Source organism: Gadus chalcogrammus, chromosome 4 (genome assembly GCF_026213295.1).
Source record: "Gadus chalcogrammus isolate NIFS_2021 chromosome 4, NIFS_Gcha_1.0, whole genome shotgun sequence".
In the NCBI taxonomy this organism is placed as follows: domain Eukaryota; kingdom Metazoa; phylum Chordata; class Actinopteri; order Gadiformes; family Gadidae; genus Gadus; species Gadus chalcogrammus.
Window position 1 is genome coordinate 33074354 of NC_079415.1, and position 19598 is coordinate 33093951.

At 46.9% G+C, this 19598-nt stretch overlaps 2 protein-coding genes across 2 annotated transcripts in view; both read left to right on the plus strand.

The window, feature by feature from the left end:
- The window catches only part of pard3ba (par-3 family cell polarity regulator beta a), a 65223-nt gene extending 62282 nt beyond the window's left edge, over positions 1-2941 (plus strand). The window contains exon 11 of the mRNA XM_056588438.1: positions 2927-2941. Coding sequence (XP_056444413.1) covers positions 2927-2941 — 15 coding nt within the window. The remainder of the gene's footprint in view (positions 1-2926) is intronic.
- abcb6a (ATP-binding cassette, sub-family B (MDR/TAP), member 6a) lies at positions 2702-19570 on the plus strand. Its single transcript, XM_056588960.1, has 20 exons — positions 2702-2892; positions 3538-4058; positions 5452-5592; positions 7154-7340; positions 7843-7935; positions 9193-9385; positions 10339-10460; positions 10927-11036; positions 11267-11332; positions 11986-12111; positions 13135-13211; positions 13349-13412; positions 13546-13631; positions 14356-14413; positions 14555-14659; positions 15191-15365; positions 15847-15959; positions 17220-17314; positions 17659-17727; positions 17950-19570. The coding sequence occupies exons 2-20, from the start codon at positions 3540-3542 to the stop codon at positions 18107-18109; spliced, it is 2559 nt and encodes an 852-aa protein (XP_056444935.1). The 5' UTR covers positions 2702-2892; positions 3538-3539; the 3' UTR covers positions 18110-19570.
- The last annotated feature ends 28 nt before the right edge of the window (positions 19571-19598 follow it).

Genomic DNA, 19598 nt, shown 5'->3' on the forward strand with positions numbered 1-19598 from the left:
GTGTCTGGGCTAGAGGATTTGTGGGGTATCTATAACAAACGGACAATGCCCGGGTTGTGGGGTGTGTTGGGCCAAAAGGCGCTTTCCAAATACACACAACTCTTTGCAAATACACACAAAAGAGGTCTTGTAATGAGGACGAAAAACAGAGCCAAATGCAGGGATTTCATTTCACAAAAACAGGCACACCATCGTGTCGGGACAATTCCACACGATTGCTTTTGCGTTTTTTTGTTGTTCTAGCGTAGAAGCTGTTGCATGCTGGTCCGTTGCGCTTCCCCTGATAACGCTTAAATCAAAGCGGAACGTATGTAACTTTGTCAATGGGTTTATCAAATGTCATAAAAAAAACTTTGTGCGTCAGTCGAGCAGATCTTTTGAGACGGTCTTTCCCTTGGCCTTGCAGTTCTCATTCCTTCATTTATTGGAATCGCGGATCACAGATTCACGGATCAATTGTAAAGCGGGCCCTACATAGATAACCTGTAGAATGTGAAGAATTCACTGGAAAGACATCCAATATAGTAAAGGGGGGGAGGGGTGCTTTCAGCTAATCTAAAATAACCTAAAAAATACCCCCCAGCACACACACACACACACACACACACACACACACACACACACACACACACACACACACACACACACACACACACACACACACACACACACACAACCACTTTTTTCAAGACCCCCGCTAAATACTAATGCCAAACGAACACAGACTATCTAAGCCGCCGCTGTTCAGCGCTTACTAAGTCAAGAGGATTTGGAATGACACGCACGCACCTCCGTCTCATCTGGGCTCCCGCTAAAATCCATACCTGTCGCGCGACGAGACGCTCCCCAGACAATGGGAAGGATGCTAAACAGGAGAGGAATAATAGGAGAGAGAGAGGGGCAGAGAGGGGAGAGAGAGAGAGAGAGAGAGAGAGAGAGAGAGAGAGAGAGAGAGAGAGAGAGAGAGAGAGAGAGAGAGAGAGAGAGAGAGGGAGAGGTGAGCGAGGGCTAAAGTGACGGACAGGCCGTCACATCCAAGCCGGGGACAAAGCCGTCGGACCTGCGGAGCGACCGTACATTTCCACTCGCACACGGAGATAATGGCGATCAGCCGCTCATTGAGCCCATTGTGAAGCCTCTAAAAATGATAAGATTCACCCCTCTTGTGTGTGTGTGTGTGTGTGTGTGTGTGTGTGTGTGTGTGTGTGTGTGTGTGTGTGTGTGTGTGTGTGTGTGTGTGTGTGTGTGTGTGTGTGTGTGTGTGTGTGTGTGTGTGTGTGTGTGTGCAAGGGCGACACACGCACACAGACGTGTTCATGCAAGGCCACACAGAATCTCTCTCTCTCTCTCTCCCTCTCTCTCTCTCTCTCTCTCTCTCTCTCTCTCTCTCTCTCTCTCTCTCTCTCTCTCTCTCTCTCTCTCTCTCTCTTCCCCCATCTCCTCTCTCTCTCTCTCTCTCTCTCTCTCTCTCTCTCTCTCTCTCTCTCTTCCCCCATCTCCTCTCTCTCTCTCTCTCTCTCTCTCTCTCTCTCTCTCTCTTTCTCTCTCTCTCTCTCTCTCTCTGTGTCTCTCGCCCCCTTTTTTTTTTTTCAATCACAGGTGCAATATATGATACAAACCGACACAGCGACACGCGGGGTAAAATAGGATGGGGCTGATAGAAATAGGACGGGGGATGTTCTCATTTAGTCTCTCTCTCTCTCTCTCTCTCTCTCTCTCTCTCTCTCTCTCTCTCTCTCTCTCTCTCTCTCTCTTGCTCTCTCGCTCTCTCTCTCCCACCGCTCTTTAGAAAGATCAAATGGAACTTTGGGTTTCCTCGTGCGCGGCTGCACACAATTGGCTCATTTAAATCCCCGCGGGAAACCTGTTGAGGTTGAGGTGAAGTGTGTGCGGCCGCCTATACCGACCGAAGGGAGACCAATGAATACGGAATTACCTGAGTTATCTTCCTGGTGATCTGGCGTCTTCTTCTTCTGAGTGCGTTTTGATAACGACCACACACACGCGCGTCTGCATGCGCAGGCGCGCGTGAACGCATGCATGCAGCCTGAACAGCCGGAATCAGATCTAGCCTTATAGCCTTTTCTCATCATAACGACCACACACACACTAACACACACACACACACACACACACACACACACACACACACACACACACACACACACACACACACACACACACACACGTGCACGCACACACACACGCACAATTGCACAACCACACATGCAAACACACACAAGCTCACAGACACACACACACACACAAACACACACACACACACACACACACACACACACACACACACACACACACACACACACACACACACACACAGCCTGAATCAGATCCAACCTTATTGCCCTCTCTCAACATGGGAGTGAAAAATGCCTATTATCTTACCTAAACAATGTAATGCGTTGAAACAACCAAGCCTTTTCTCTTCTAAATAGGCCTATAATGCATTCAACACAGGCTTCATTCGCTCCCACATCGGTGTCGTGGGGAGATGAGCAGGGGGGATGTTGGCTTGTTCATAAATCCACATCACGCTTTCAACATTTTCCCCATTGCTTTGTATTTGTCGCCGCCGTGTGGAAGTTTGTCGACACTGCACGCAGTTCCGGCCGCGCCCACTAGGAGTCGCTGAAGGCGGACGCAGCGAATTGCGTAAACAGTGGATCACCGAGTCATCGATCGCTCAGCGTTTCCCAGCAAAGCAACTGGAGGGGCGCTTATAACACGAAGGACAATAAGAGCGGAGCAGCCGGGCAATGCCAGGGCTAGGTTAATATATCGCCAGGAATAGACATGCACGTCCAAACATTGAATCGCCTAAGGGACTAAGAGGCAATTAAAGCCACTTTACAAAACCAGCGTACCCTTTTTGAGGTGAGTGTCTGTTATATTGACATGGTGCTCTAAGCTCCATGACATGTAGGACGAATGTAGTATAAATACACCCAGTACTATTGATTTGTTTATTCGATCAGAGTATTGATCATTTATCGGAGGAACTATTTGAAGTGTATGCAAGTGTACTGACAATGCTTGTTGTTCGTGTAAGGGTTCTTATCTGCTGGGCATGGTGGGTCATTGTGTCGGATCTCTTCTCCCATCCGGTTCTCATCTTACAGTGTTCTGTATCTAATGTGAATGATGCTTCAGGGGGTTGGCATGTTCAACCTTACGTCTGCAGACAGTCTCCCATCACAGTGGGAAGGCTATTCCTGTGGTCTAGTCACGAAAGGAGAGAGAGACAAAGAGAGAGTGAGAGAGAGTAAACTATAGACGCATAAAGAGATTTTGAGGGTGAGATATAGACATGTAAAGATAGAGAGATAGCCACGTAGAGCAATACTACTGTAGTCAATGCATTAGTAAGCCTGAACTAACAATTCACTAGCTCAGATAGGTTCAACTGTAGCGATAGTGTTTCGTTTTGTTGTTGTTGTAAAGCAAGTGTGGACCATCCTCTTTGAACCTCAATACCGCCACTCATTGTCATTGTGTCTCCCCGTCTCTCGTTTCCACTAGTCATGTCTGTGCTGCGGAGCTACTGCGAGTCCAACTCGTCCATCTCCCAGACCTGGGTGGACCGGGGCATCTCGCCCTGCTTCTACTTCACCCTCCTGCCCTCCGTCCTGCTCACGGTCACCTTCTTCCTGGGCACGCTCCACTGCGTCTTCTACCGTCGCTATGGCACGGCCATGGAGCCCAAGTTCATCCCGCGTTCCTGCCTGTACGTGCTCCAGCAGGCGCTGTCCATCGTCCTCATGATCCAGTTCCTCGCCGGCGCCATATGGCGAGCGTCCCGCGGCGACGCGGAGCTGCCGGGGTACGTGGTGCTGTACGGGGTCCTCTCGACCCTGGGCTGGTGCTACGCCCTGGCCCTGTTGAGGGTGGAGAGGCGGAGGGCCCTGTTGATGGATCGGACCCGGGGCCACAGTGCGGTGCTGCTGCTGCTGTGGGCGCTGGCCTTCTGCGCGGAGAACCTGGCCTTCGTGTCGTGGTACAGTCCGCACTGGTGGTGGGGGCTGGACACCCAGAGAGACCAGGTGAGTGTGTAGTTTGGGAGGGATAAAGTATGCTGTGGTTCATCATTGCGATGTTGGTGTTTGCTTCTTGCCACTAAAGTAAGTGAGCAAATAAGTTACATGTGTTTATTTAGTACCTTTCACTGACAAGTCAAAATGTGCGGTACAACAACAGAATGAACTACAATACAAACACGCATAGAAATGTTCAAGCAGCACAAACAAAGCCTGTAGATTGAAAGCATGAACAATTATTATTCCTTTGTGAAGATATGTCTTTTTGGTTATCATTTGTATTTTGGAGTCCTGAGCCCCATTTGAAGTTCAGACCGATCTTTGATCTGTATCACAAATCCATGGATATCTTGGAACTAACTTTTCAATGAATTGTACTCTTGCATTGAATTGTTCATTCTATTTACTCAAGGTTAGGTGTGTTGTTTGACTACAGCACTCAAGTGCTTCCTCCGGGCAGAAAAGTTCTGAGTAGTATCAACAGCTGAATCAGTTAAGAAGAAAATATGCCAGTCATGTAGGAAGGCAAGAAACGGCCAGAAGATCTGAGCCTAGATTTTGCTGAGTCATTCTTCTGTAACACAACGAGACACGCACTTCACATTCTCAGAACTGTTTCTCAACCAATGAAGTCGCGAAACCATGTGTGGCCCCGCCCCCACAGGATAAACCAAGGCCAAACGTGCTTTGTCATGAAAAAGGCCTTCAATGAAACACTTCTTTTCAGTTGGAGCAGTTGAAAAAATCCGGAACTCTTGCATCTAATGAGGAAATTACAGTTTAGCGTGTTGCATAAAGATTACTCTAGATCTTGGTGACAATGATATAATTTAATCTTTTATGTCCCCAGTACCCAGACAGTGATGTCAGGGTTCTGCATGCAAATCATTAACTGTCAATATTGGCACATCCTAATCCCTAGTTTGCAAAGCCCAAGATGGTGTTTTATATTGCTTTGTCTTGCAATTACAATTATATCCTCAAGTTGAATCTTTGCAGTTCGTTGTTTTAAACATTGAGTGTTTTCTAATGGCATGTTTGAACCTTTAGGCCTTTTATACACTTGTCAATGTGGGCTGATCCTTTTACTGTAAATTTTGCCTCTAGACTAGTTGAGTCTTCCTATGGGCCTTTCCCCCAGTAGGAACTACACACATGTGTAGCTCAGGACATGATTTAAGGGTCCGTAAGATTAAGGTGTAGCACTGCACCAGTGCAACCAGTTAGTAGTCAATTCAATAATTATTAATCATGTTGGTTTTCCGACATTAATAAAACCGTGATATGTTACCTTACCCTTCTTTTGAAGCCCGGGGCAATTACGGTACGTTGTCTTAATTGGTTTATTGGCTGGTGGGTTTGTGATTGGTTAATTGGACTTCCACTTCCCTCCAATCAGGTGGAGTTTGCCCTGTGGCTGATCCGCTACCTGGCCACGGGCTCGCTCTTCTTCCTGGGTCTCCGAGCTCCGGGGTTGCCACGGCGACCGTACATGCTGCTCATCAACGAGGAGGAGCATGACGTGGAGAGCCGTGCGCAGGTGGGTCACCGGGGTCGACTGATTGGTCAACAGACTAGCTGGGTCTAGGGGAATCTGATCCGGAGTCAGGCCCCGTTTACACAAAGGGAAAACGCAGATATTTCCACGCGGTTTGGCCTCTCATTTACACGAAAACGTATTTCTAAAAACTCCGGCCAAAGTGGAGATTTCTGAAAACGGTGGTTATGTGTTGTCGTGTCAACGGGGAGAAACGGGGTTTTAGGTTCTGAAGCGTCACATTATGCGCCCGGAAATGCTTAACGTCATATGAGCGCCCTATGTTTAAAGTTTGTTTGTTACAGGAAGACGCTCGTGTTATTCGTTGTTGTTGATTCTGAGGATTCTGATTGGCTTGCGACGGCGTATTTATGCGTTTTGATGTAAGCGACAACTTTTTTGAAAACGATGTTGGGTGCACAATGTTATTTTTGATAACGGAGGGGGGGAAATATTCGTTTCTTTCAATACCCTGCTACGTATAAACGTGGTCTCAGACTATACCTGTGTGTACTTTTACTGTGGTGTCAACTCATTACATGGGGACTGAATTCCTGTTAGGAATTTCAATAACGCTCCATAACAGAACACTTTTTTATCTCTTAATGACTACGCACTTATTGGATGTCGTACCTCCTGGCACTTAAAAATAGCACTTAGCATTGTGCACCTCTTATCCTAGCTATCTTTGTTGCATACGGGGGATGGGTTAATCTAGCCATTGTGAGTGCTTGGCACTTGTTTCTATGAACATCCGTAATGTGCCGACAGCGATTATATTGTTGTTTCTTTCTTCTGACAAATGTACTTATTGTAAGTCGCTTTGGATAAAAGCGTCTTCTGAATGTAAATTATGCGTAGAAATATTATCAACCTCATCGTGTATACACAATATTGTGACAAGTTCACCGTTTTAGGAAAAAATGCAATCTTGTGTGTGGAAACCTCTGTCCTCTATCATTTCCCTCTTCTAAACCCTCCCTTCCACACTGCTTTATTCACTCGGCGGCCATCTTGAATTCAGAACAACACTGGGGGGGGGATTCCTGGGGATTCCAGAAGCTGACCCTAGGCTTTATGGACAGTTGCTTTGTTGACAGTTGACTCTAGTAGCAGTTAGTGGTACTGAGCAGCACAGCAGTGTTTTGTACCCAACCATCGCTATCATGCCTGCGTCGGAACGCTACTGTTTTCCTAAACTCTCGTCGTCCGGCGAGAAGGACCCTTGTAGGATTACAGGCTTCCAGAATCTTCCGCAAACCCCTGAACCTCGCAGAGAGTGTGTTTGTGAAATCAGGAGAGATCCTGGAACTAAACTCAAGGTACGACTTTACAAAGCGAACGGCTTGAAAGGTCGACAAACCGTTATTATTATTTTTTTAAACTGTTATCACGCCGTTATTTGTACCGTAGTTAAACAGGAAACCGTTGTCGCTTCCAATTCAAGATGGCTGCCGAGTGAACACACGACGCCTCGTAGTGTCGCTTTAATCCTAGCTCGTCTCCCATTGGTTTAAAACTGCGGCGTTGCCTAATGCGCGGGGTCTCGCCCCCCGGGTCGCAGGGGGGGGAGGAGGAGGAGGAGAACCAGTCGACGTGGCAGGGCTTCAGGAGCAAGGTGAGGCTGCTGCTGCCCTACATGTGGCCCCGCGGGAGCGTCCTCCTCCAGGGCTTGGTGCTGCTCTGCCTGAGTCTCCTGGGGGTGGAGCGGGCCATCAACGTCTTCGTCCCCATCTACTACAAGAACATCGGTGAGAGAAAGAGAGATAGAGAGAGAGGGACGCACACACTCGCTTGCTCACGCACTCACACATATAACACAAACATAAACACATATGACACGTACACACACACACATGCATAACACGCACACACACGCATAACACACACACACATAGCGCACGCAACAATTCTGAAACACTACCTAGTGTTACTGGTGTTTCTCTTCCAACTTAATGAATTCAAAGTTGGAAAGTATTTTACTTTTAACTGCTTCTCTTATCCGTTTTTCAAATGAGCTTCGGGTGGTAAATTATTCTTCCTAAATATGTAAAGTTTGATATATATATATCATAAAGTAATGTAATATCCACCACAGTATCACAAGAACCTCCGCCTTTCACCTGTATATATTTAAGGCTTAGTAACAAACCTCTCCTCCACCAGGTGTGACATGTGGCTCCTCCTCCTTTTTGCCATCTCCTCTTCTTCTGTGGTTTTTATCTCTTCCGTTCTCTCCCTGTCTCCCTCCAGTGAACGAGCTGACTGACGGCAGCAGCTGGCGAAAGCTGGCCACCACCGTCTGTGTCTACGTCATGCTCAAATTCCTCCAGGGCGGAGGAGCCGGTAAGTGCCCCAATCCCCCCCCCCCACCCCCAGCTCCACCGCACGCACGCAGAAACACCGCCGTGATCATCGACAGACGGCACGTCCGCTTGCTGTGTCACGACGCGCCCCCCCAAAAGTCTTCGTCCGAACGAATCCAAAATGGCCGCGGTTCCGATCCGTTTCGACGGCAATCGCTAGCTTCCGATCTTTCTCTCGTAAACGATGATGTTGTTCTCTGAACGTCGGTTGGCTTTCGGGGCGTGGCGGGATCCTCGGGAGATGAAGAGGGGAAGGCCGTGCAGTTCGTGAAGAGTAGTCCGATGTTGATTTACGTTAACTTCGTACGTTTCCGATTTTCATTCATTGCATGGCGGCTTTCTGTAGACGCTTCTCTTCAAGGAGATATACTGCACACACACACACACACACACACACACACACACACACACACACACACACACACACACACACACACACACACACACACACACACACACACACACACACACACACACACACACACACACACACACACTTACTTGAACTGGATTCTCAGTTACATTTCTATCATATCTTCATCTGAGTAGGAACCGGTAAAATCCTGTCGAAAGATCGGGAGACAATGGGTTCATCAGGTTCTTAAACGGCGGGTGTAGAAGAAGCTGGTTTGTCATGTTGGGTTTTTTTTTTTCTCTCAGGGTGGGGGTGGTGAGATGAGGGCGATGCAATCGATAGGGCCGTCTGGAAATCAGGAATGTGTGTTTGGCAAACGGGTTCTTCCAAGCATAACCATGGCCGTTTGTAGATCGGAGAATTAAGGAATTCATAACAGGAAACACTGTGCCAGTGCAATGCTACACAAGTACACTTGTTTCTTTGAAGGTCCTTACTGTAACGGCCGCGATATATTGTCGCTTCTCTTTCTTCTGACAAATGTACTTATTGTAAGTCGCACTGGATTAAAGCGTCTGCTAAACGCCTTAAATGGGAACGTAAATTTAAAGTAAAGTTTTTGCCTTCAAATGTTTTAAAGTCAAAACGCCCCGAACCACCAGACCCCCCCTGACGCCCTCTGTGACCTCTGTGACCCCCCCTGACGCCCTCTGTGACCTCTTTGACCTCTGTGACCCCCCCTGACACCCCCCGCCCTCTGTGACCTCTGTGACGCCCTCTGTGACCTCTGTGACGCCCTCTGTGACCTCTGTGACGCCCCCCGGTCCCCTTTGACCCCTGTGACCTCTGTGACCCCTGTGACCCCCCCCCCGCCCCCCCCAGGCGCCTCGGGCTTCGTCAGCAACCTGCGCTCCTTCCTGTGGATCCGGGTGCAGCAGTACACCAACCGGGTGGTGCAGGTGAAGCTGTTCGGCCACCTGCACTCCCTGTCGCTGCGCTGGCACCTGGGCCGCAAGACGGGCGACGTGCTGCGCAGCATCGACCGCGGCACCTCCTCCATCAACTCCCTGCTCAGGTACGCACGCACGGACGGTCGGGGCCGGCAGTAGCTCAGGTGGTAGAGCGGGTCGGCTGGTAACCTGAAGGTTGCTGGTTCGATTCCCCGGCTCCTCCTAGCTTGAGTGTCGTGGTGTCCTTGAGCAAGGCACCTAACCCTGACTGTTAGCTCCCGACGAGCCGGCTGTCGCCTCGCATGGTTGACTCCGCCGTCGGTGTGTGAATGTGTGCGTGAATGGGGAATGTGAGGCAATATTGTAAAGGGCTTTGGGTGGCTAATGGTTAGAAAAGCGCGGTATAAATGCAGTCCATTTACATTTACGGTCGGACGGACGGACGGACGGACGGGTGGAAGGGCGGGGCCATGACGCCCCAACCCTGAAGTCGAATCCCCGGCTTGCTTTGTCGTGAGCGGGTTGCAAAGGGGGGGGGGGGATGTGTCAAGATCGTGACTTTGCCGTGTTGTACCGACGACACAAATATGGATCACGTTTGTGGGATTTTTCGGGAAATGTGGGCGTGTCTACCGAGAATCGTGTAACGATTTGGACTTTACTCTGTGATACCGAGAACACAGTCAAATATACGTTTTTGTGGGATTTGTCGAGAATTCTGTCAATCGATTTGTGCTCATTGATAACGTTAAGACGCCGGTTAAAGGGGTACAATATACTTCAATATTAAAGGGGTTATACTATGCCACCAGGTGTGAGTGTGATTAGCCTTTTCTTTTTTATTGAAGGATCAACAATTAGAAGGAGGGAACGCATTTATGTTACTATTATAGGGTTATATTGAACCCTTACCCCTATGCTAATGCTAATAACGCTGATTGCAGTAATTAGCGTTAATATATAGCATGGGGGTTAGCGTTTGGTGAGGTTAGTTATTAACTAATGTTAATCGCCGATTAAACAATGTACCCCTATTGTAGCGCGTCACCTCAAATAACCTCCTCATTTCCCTCCGCAGCTACATCGTGTTCAGCATCGCGCCCACCATGGCCGACATCGTCATCGCCATCATCTACTTCGTCACCAACTTCAACGCCTGGTTCGGCCTGATCGTGTTCGTCTGCATGACGCTGTACCTCAGTGAGTGGCGGCCATGTTTCTAGCCCAGCTACCAACTGTCGATCTCGGGGTCGGTTGGCTTGGCGGGAGGGAGGGAGGGAGGGAGGGAAGGAGGGAGGAAGGAAGGGAGGGAGGAAGGAAGGAAGGGAGGAAGGAATTTGCTGACCAATGTTTTAGTGAACTTGGTAGACTGAAAATAGGCGTAATAGTATTGGTTTGATAAAAAAAGGAAGATTGTGATTTCATAAGTGATTATTTTGAAGTTCAATTATCGATACGTGAGAGGTATTGGTTTGTTTGATTCGTTATAGATTTCTTTCCACAGTTATTGAGTTATTTGCTCAGTAATTGATTTATTTGCTCAGCTTCTGATGTCGGGGATCGGTTATTGATGTCTTTGACGTTCGGTATCTTATTTCGTTGAGGGGCAATTGTGAATGCATTTCCAGTTCGGCTATTGACCTCCCCAACCCCTCTCCTGTCCCAGCTCTCACCATCATCATCACAGAATGGCGGACCAAGTACAGAAGGGACATGAACTTACAGGACAACGCTGCCAAGACCAAGGCAGTGGACTCCCTGCTCAACTTCGAAACGGTTGGTTTGTCTAAAGTGTCTAAAAAGGTCGGGTTGTAATTGTCGAAACATGCTAGTCCGCTGCTGTAAAATATGAATAGCATCGGCCTGCTTCTCTGTTATTTTGCTGTATTGATCATGGATTATCTTTAAGTCCCCTCTCCTGAATGTCTTCTTTTTTCATTGGTTGTTTAATTGGTATTTTCCTTTTTATATATTTAAATAAACGGTTGTCCCTTATGTGTCAACAGGTGAAGTACTACAACGCAGAGAACTACGAGGTCAACCGCTTTGAGGAAGCCATCTTGAGATACCAGGTCAGACACCACACATTCTGTGTGTGTGTGTGTGTGTGTGTGTGTGTGTGTGTGTGTGTGTGTGTGTGTGTGTGTGTGTGTGTGTGTGTGTGTGTGTGTGTGTGTGTGTGTGTGTGTGTGTGTGTGTGTGTGTGTGTGTGTGTGTGAGACAACACTGTGGGCTCTTAGCTTGGACTACTTTTCAAGGTCATTTTAGTTTAGTAGTAGTCTTTTCTATTATTTGTTATTTAAGTTTAAGTAGTACTTAAAGCGGGTTTGCTAGTCGTTGTCTATTTTGTAATAAGGGGTATTAGTCAGTAGTGGGGTTCAATGTGTAAAAGAAAAAAAAAAAACTTGCATCGTACCTTCTAAGAAAATCCTGATGAAAGAGTATCAATTTAGGAAAGGTGAACAATCATCAACAAATGAACAGGGTGCAAACCAGACATCTCTATAAAAACAATTGTTCAAGTCCATTTTCTAATCACAAAACACAGTTTCATTCAGGTGTCATTATTTTGCTAAGAGTCGTTTTGTGTGTTTTTTCAGTTTATTTTCTCCTTCATGATAATCATATTTTTTGTCATCCCCAACGCTCCTCCTCCTGCTGCTGACCTGTCCCCTGCACCCCCACGTTGCTCACTGGCTTGTCTTCTCCACGTCTCGGGGTACAGGGGTCGGAGTGGGACTCCCAGGCCTCGCTGGCCCTCCTCAACCAGACCCAGAACCTGATCATCGGGTTGGGACTGCTGGCCGGCTCCCTTCTCTGCGCCTACTTCGTCACCGAGGGCAGGTTTAAGGTACGCACCCCCCCCCCACCCCCACCGCGGGTCACGGGAGAAGCACACGGATCAACCCTCTCTAGAAAGACTCATCCATTCAGGCGCATTAGTTTTCTTAACAGAACAACATCGAGACACCAAATGGCTAGCTTCATAATGGTCTCTGTCTGTCTCTCTGTCTCTCTCGCTGTCTCTCCGTCTCTCTCTCTGTCGGTGTAAAAGTGGAGATGAAAAGAGGGTACTAAGTTTCTGGGGAGGTGTGTTTTTTTTTTGTGTGTGTTTTGTTTCTGCTCTTGCGTTGACTTTGAAGTGCAGATTGTGCGAATGACAGCAGGGCCATTGGCAACAAAGCGTCTATTCCTGGCAGAAACGCGCTTGGAAGCACGGGATAAAGCACTAGAGCTCTGACAAAAAACATTTACGTTCAGGGCGTTTATCCGACGCTTTTATCCAAAGCGACTTACAATAAGTACATTTTACAGAAGAAAGAGACCAATATATTGCTGTCTGTACAGGAAAGATATCCATAGAAACAGGTGCTAAGCATTTACAATTGCTAGGTTAACCCATTCCCCGTCTACAATAAAGATAGCTGGGGTACGATGCTGCACAATGCTACTTGCTTTTGTTTACCGTTTCTGTGATGGCAAGCCACTTAAGCTCCTTGGCTGCTAGCTTAAAATCATAGAGGTAACTTATTGATATACTGTACATCTGATTGATAAGCACCGTATGCAGAAACAAACATAAGCATTCTGATATATGAAAGTAACTAAAGTCATAAATATTTGGCCTGTCAAGCCCTTTGAGACTGTAATAGCGATGAAGGGCTATACAAATCAAATTGAATATAATTAAACTGACTGTAGAGTGTATAATTCAGAAAAACCTACTTCAAATAGATATCCACTTTTAGCTTCTTAAGCGCCGTAATAAAACACAAGGCGCTGTTGTTTGTTGGAAACCATTGCAGAAATGTGCAGGTCGCCCAGAGAAAGACTATGTGGACACAGGCCCTGAGAGTTCAGCTTTGTGTTGCAGGTGGGAGACTTCGTTCTGTTTGGGACCTACATCATCCAGCTCTACACACCTCTCAACTGGTTCGGAACCTACTACAGGTAGGTCTTCAGTCATTATACCGCCATGTGCTAAAATCCGACCCATCTTGCCCCGGCAACCATGTGGTTCCCCGTTGTGATTGGTCGATATTCTTTTCTCACTAGTATCTGTGGATTTTTTGTTTGCTATACTACAGAATGATCCAGAACTCATTCATCGACATGGAAAGCATGTTCAAGCTCTTTGAAGAGGAAGAGGAGGTTCGTACGGAGTCCATAGGCCTTAAGATGGCTGAACTATACTGGTGTTATGTACCTAAGGTTGCCTGACGCTTTATGGTGTTGGCTTATTGTTTATTGTGTAAGTGCGTGTGCTTTTGATTTCCCCTGATAGGTGAAGGATTGTCTGGGGGCTGGGGACCTGCAGTTCAAACAGGGGAAAGTGGAGTTTCAAAATGTCTACTTTAGCTACATCAATGGGTGAGCCAAAACTAAACGTTACATATATAACTTTTGTTATCTATAATTAATGGCCTTTAAATATTATCTGCCTTTTGAAGTTATCGCAATGTTGCTCTTTCTTATGAAATGTTTCCATGGGATTGGCCTTTTTTAGAGAGTGAAGAGAGACAGGAAAGGGGTTTGACAAACACTGTATTTATTTAAAAACATGTATCTTTCACTGAGATTTTCATGCCAAAACGTCAAAAAGTAAAGTCAAAATTCTATGAAGGCAGTCTTTTTTAAGCTAATATCGCAAAATATGATCAATCAGGTTTTTTAAAACCTCAAATATTCAATTTGACCCAGTGGGCCATTGTCCCAGTAGGAAAACACAGCTGAAGCTAAACATTAATTAAGGGTCCGTTAAATGAAGGGACGGCCGTAGCAGTAGAAGCAGCAGCAGAATTTGTAACTAGTCGGTAACTAAAAATTGACCTGGCGTGCCCAAAGCCATAAACAAAACCTACCTAATGTTAAATAGGCCGGAAGAGAAAGTCGCTAGGCCGCTATCGATGTCCTGGGACTGGCGTCCATTACAGAGGAGGCCGGCTCCTCCAATGGAAACGACTAAACAACGGAGCGAAAGCAAAACCAACCTGCTTCGAACCAACGTCTTTGGCGTTGGTTCGAAGCAGGTTGGTTTCGCTTTCGCTCTGTCTTTCGCTCACTGATTTGAAACCCTTGCGTTGTCGTTTGTCAGGCAGGAGATCCTGAAAGACGTGTCCTTCACCGTGAACCCGGGCCAGACCCTCGCCTTGGTACGTCCTCCCCCCCCCCACACACCATCCCCTAAACCACGACCCGCCCCGGGGGGGGGGCGCCGTTTGCCTCCCGTCCTGTGGTCTCGCCGTCCCGCGTGTTGACCTTTTGACCTTTTAACCTTTTGACCCTCTCCGCAGGTGGGCAAGTCGGGGTCGGGGAAGAGCACCATCATCAGGCTGATGTTCCGTTTCTACGACGTCCAGGGAGGCAACGTTCTCATCGACGGCCAGGACATCGCCAAGGTAACCCTCATCCCCACACAGGCACGGCGCTAGCATACTGAGGACGGTTCATGGCGACCGCTAGCCTAATGAGGACTGTTCAATAGGATCAGATCCATGCATGCACATGTTCGTACCTGCGTTAACCGTTAGGAGTTTCACCTATTACTGCCGTGAAGTGCATGTGGTTTATCAGCAGTTTTACAATCAAATCCCATTTTTCTCTCTGTCTCTCGCTCTCTTTTCTTCTCGCACGGTCTCTGTCTCTCGCTGACTCTCGCCGTCTCTCTCCCTCTCTCTATCTCCGTCTCTCTCTGTCCCTCCGTCTGTCTGTCTGTCTGTCTGTCTGTCTGTCTGTCTGTCTGTGTCCCTCTCTCTCTCACTCTGTCCCTCTCTCTCTCACTCTGTCCCTCTCTCTCTCTCTCTGTCCCTCTCTGTCTGTCTGTCTGTCTGTCTGTCTGTCTGTCTGTCTCTCTGTCTCTCTGTCTGTCTCTGTCTCTCTCTCTCTCCCTCTCCCCCCCCCCTCTCTCTTCCCCCCCCCCCCCCTCCCAGGTGAAGCTCACCTCCCTGCGGTCTCACATCGGCGTGGTGCCCCAGGACACCGTCCTGTTCAACGACAACATCCGGGAGAACATCCGCTACGGCCGCATCTCGGCCAGCGACGCGGAGGTGGAGGAGGCGGCCATCGCCGCCGACATCCACGACAAGATCATGGGCTTTGCTGAGGGTGAGACGGGGACGCCGCTAAGCATTGTGGGCTTTGTAGTTTTTTTATGTGCTTTTTTTTTTTTTGTAGTTTAATGATTTCGAAATCATCTTTTGATCTTCATGAGGGAATCAGGTCAAATGATCGTATCTTGAAATAACCCAAATAATGTGTACCAGATTTTTCGAGTTTTAAATCACATATTTATCATTTACCTCAATATTGAGCGACATCTTACTTTACAAAACATTCTCCATCATGCTCAGTCTATGTCTTTTATATTTCTTCATGTTTATGTCGAAGTGAGACGCACTTGCGGGTCGCAAACTACTCAAACAAGCGGCCACCTGTACTGCATATCTGTGATCACTCAACTTTCTCCCTTGTTTACGCTGTCACCATGGCGCCGCCTGCCTGACGACCGGTGATCCAAACACCAAAACATTGAAAAGCCCCCGCACGCCCATATACGGTACCGATGAGCTGTTCTCCCCTCTGATAGGCTACGACTCCCAGGTGGGCGAGCGGGGGCTGAAGCTGAGCGGGGGGGAGAAGCAGAGGGTGGCCATCGCCAGAACCATCCTCAAGGCGCCGCAGATAGTGCTGCTGGACGAGGTGAGGGCGCCGCGCGCAGACCGCCGCCATGTTGTACTGGCAGTCGATCGATTAGGGGCTTTATAAGTGACATGTATTATTATTATTATGAATTATCTCAGTCACACACACATACAGACCACCGCCATGTTGTACTTTCAGTTGGTCGAATAAAGCTCTCGATCGATAAGGGGCTTTATAAGTGACATGTATTATTATTAGTGCTGTCAAGCGATTAAAATATTTAATCGCGATTAATCGCATTAATGCCATAGTTAACTCACGCAAAAAAAATTCTATGCTAAGTATCCCTTGATTTCTTTGTCCCATTAATTGTTCTCATTTTAATGCTCTTATCAACATGGAGAAGTGCATAGGCTTGCCTTGTGTAAATGTTTTTTTATCGATAACGACATTGGCATATACTGATCAAAACAGGACGATACAAAAAAAAAGCCTATAGTGCAATTAAAAAATGAACATACAAACATACTGCCTTGAACATAGCAGTCAGGCTACTGCTTCTTTGTTTTGAGCCAAAGTTAAAAAAAAAAATTAACACGTGTTAACGCCATTAATAACGGGTTTAACTGACAGCACTAATTATTATTATTATGAATTATCTCAGTCACACACAGCACACAGACCACCGCCATGTTGTACTGGCAGTTGGTCGAATAAAGCTCTTTATACATAAAATGTATTTTATATATAAAATACATGTATATTACGTCTATATTATTATGAATTATCTCAGTCACACACAGCAGACAGACCGCCGTCATGTTGTACTGGCAGTTGAGCTAAAAAGCACTTTATAAATAAAATGTATCATTATTGTTGTGAATTATCTTGGTGATCTATGCTTAGATACTTCTTATACTCCTTATACATTTCGGGTGTCATAATTATCGGGTGTCATAATTAGACAATTTTGGATACGTCCAGTGCTGTCTCTTTATACGGGTTAAGGTTTGAGATGAGCTGGTTTGCTCTTGGTTGATTACATCGAGGTCATTTCACAACACTTGTAGAGAATTAGCGTTCGAGGGTTGGCGGTTAGGGCCACACCACTGCCGGCCTGTCTGATCATTATTATGAATAAAAGGGTTGGACTGCAATAAAGACATGAACGACAAGCCGTTCAGAGGAAGTGAGTGTGGAGCGGGTTTACTACATCACTACTGTGGCAACGTGTGCCCTGCTAAACGGATCTCTCTCTCTCTTTCGCTTTCTCTCTCGCTCTCTCTCTCTCTCTCTCCCCCCCCCCCCCCCCCATAGGCCACGTCCGCACTCGACACCCAAACGGAGCGCAACATCCAGGCCTCTCTTGCGAAGGTCTGCGCCAACCGCACCACCATCGTGGTGGCTCACAGGTGAGCACACACAAACACACACCGGAACCTTCTGACGGCTTGCTAATGGTAGCAAGGGCTGTGATTGGTCCGCTTAATAAAACCCCGACGCGCAACCAAAACGGGTCCAGGACTGCGTCGAAGCGTCGGCGTGGTCGTTGCGTCGCGTCGACGTGGAAGCGTAACTGAGCCTAGAGTCTTTTGGCAAACACCTCGATGCGACACGACTTCCGGTGAATTCCGACGCATGTCATGAAGCTGGGGGTTCAACAGCGTTATTTGGTCCCCATGGTTCCCTGGTCCTACCGGTTATATGACCTTTAACCTCCCGCGGCGCTGTCTGCTCCTCTGTGTGTTCACGCCAGGCTGTCCACCATCATTGGAGCCGACCAGATCCTGGTGATCAGCGACGGGCAGGTGGCCGAGCGAGGAAGGTGAGTGACGAGGGGAACCACCTGCCTTTTCGATTTCCTAATATAACCCTTTTTTTTTTGCAGTAAGAGTTGGCATCGCAGACATTCAAGCCGTTTCTCTGACTGGTTACAAAATAGCAGAGTTAGCCGCTAACGCTAACCCGCTAACCTTTAAACTTTCCTGAGAAACGGAAGTGATCGTCTAAACTTTTCTTTTCTTTTGTGTCATTTTTCCCGTGGAAGACATGAGGAGCTGCTGGACAAGGGGGGCTTGTATGCGGAGATGTGGCAGAGGCAACAGCAGGCCCAGGACTCTGACTCTGACACAGAGGCTAAGGATCGCAAGTCCGAAAAGCTCCAACCCCCGTCCACCTCATCGGGTCATCACCACGGCCCCCACTAAACCAAACCGCCCCACAAATGTTTGTTAGTGGGTTTGTTTTATGCCTTGTTCTTAAACGGTGTGTGGTTTTAAAGGGGACACGTTATACCACCAGGTGTGAGTGTGATTAGCCTTACAAGCTGTTTCGAGCGGGCAGATTTTCGAAACAGCTTGTAAGGCTAATCACACTCACACCTGGTGGTATATTATGTCCCCTTCAAAGGTGACATATTATACCACCAGGTGTGAGATCTGCCTCTTCTGACATCACAAGTGGGCGTGTCCACCTAGATGTGTGCTGGATGGATCAGTCTACCAGCCTACCCAGTGGACTGTAGCAAACGTTGCTAAGTCCATCATACATCTAGGTAGACACGCCCACCTGTGATGTAAAAAGAGGCACATTTTTCAAAACAGCTTGTAGCAGCTAATCACACTCACACCTGTTGGAATAATATGTCACCCTTTAAACAACCCCTTCCTCCTTTGAACTCTGAATCACGCTACAGTCTAGCTTAGCTAGAGGTGAGAAGTTAGCGAGGCTAATTTTGCTTTCACCCATCAAGCCTATCCAAGTCCAATACTCTTCAGTGTGTGCTTGCGTACAATCAGGAGAACAGGCAGGCCTCGAGGAGCATTTGTCAGCGAACGATGTGAATTAATATCTTTGTCAGTTTTAGGTCTGTTTTTATGTTTGATCCTGCTACAGCGCGTTTACTTTTTCTTCCGTGCTGGTGATTTAGTCGACCGTAGGAGATCGCGCAGAAGATTGATCATATTACAAATGTGGACGCTATACTCAGGGTGGAATGTTATTTTACTACAATACTACATTATTTATATTTGCGTTGGCTATGGATATGTTGGACAAAAAGAAAGTTTTCACGAAACCAAAGTATTGGGTGTTTAAATGATTGATCCAACACTGTAATAGTAGTATGGAAGTATTATTATCTTATTTTTAATAATTTCCGGTGATCATTTTATGTTTAGGACAGAAGGGAATTTCAGAAAATACGGAAGGCAAAGCTCCTTTTATTCTTTTATATTTGTTTGCTTTCTTTGTTTTTAGTCTTGTAATTCGGCAAGTATATTTATTTTGTTTACTATCGGAAAACACTAAAGTGCTCTGATCTAGATTGTATAGATTGTTTGTATGAAAAATGCCACAATATTAAAGAATAAATCATTTTCAAGTGTTTAGGAGTGATATAGTTCAGCTTCTGGAAAATGTATTTGACATACTGATAAATGTGTTGTTTCAAGTCAAGATTTTAGTCTTCAAGGACTTGACAGGCCACGAGTTGACAGAGATATGAGACTAATATTTTTTATCAAAATCAGAGAAAGCTCAGCCCAAACTAAGTGCAAGTTCATATTTACCTTGAAACGGCACAAGTGCAGGATGAAGACCCAATTGCAATCCAAACTGAATGCCTACTTCAAACTACCAAAGCACAAAATCAATAAAATACAGTAATGGGAAACGGTGTTTGATTGTGTTTTAATA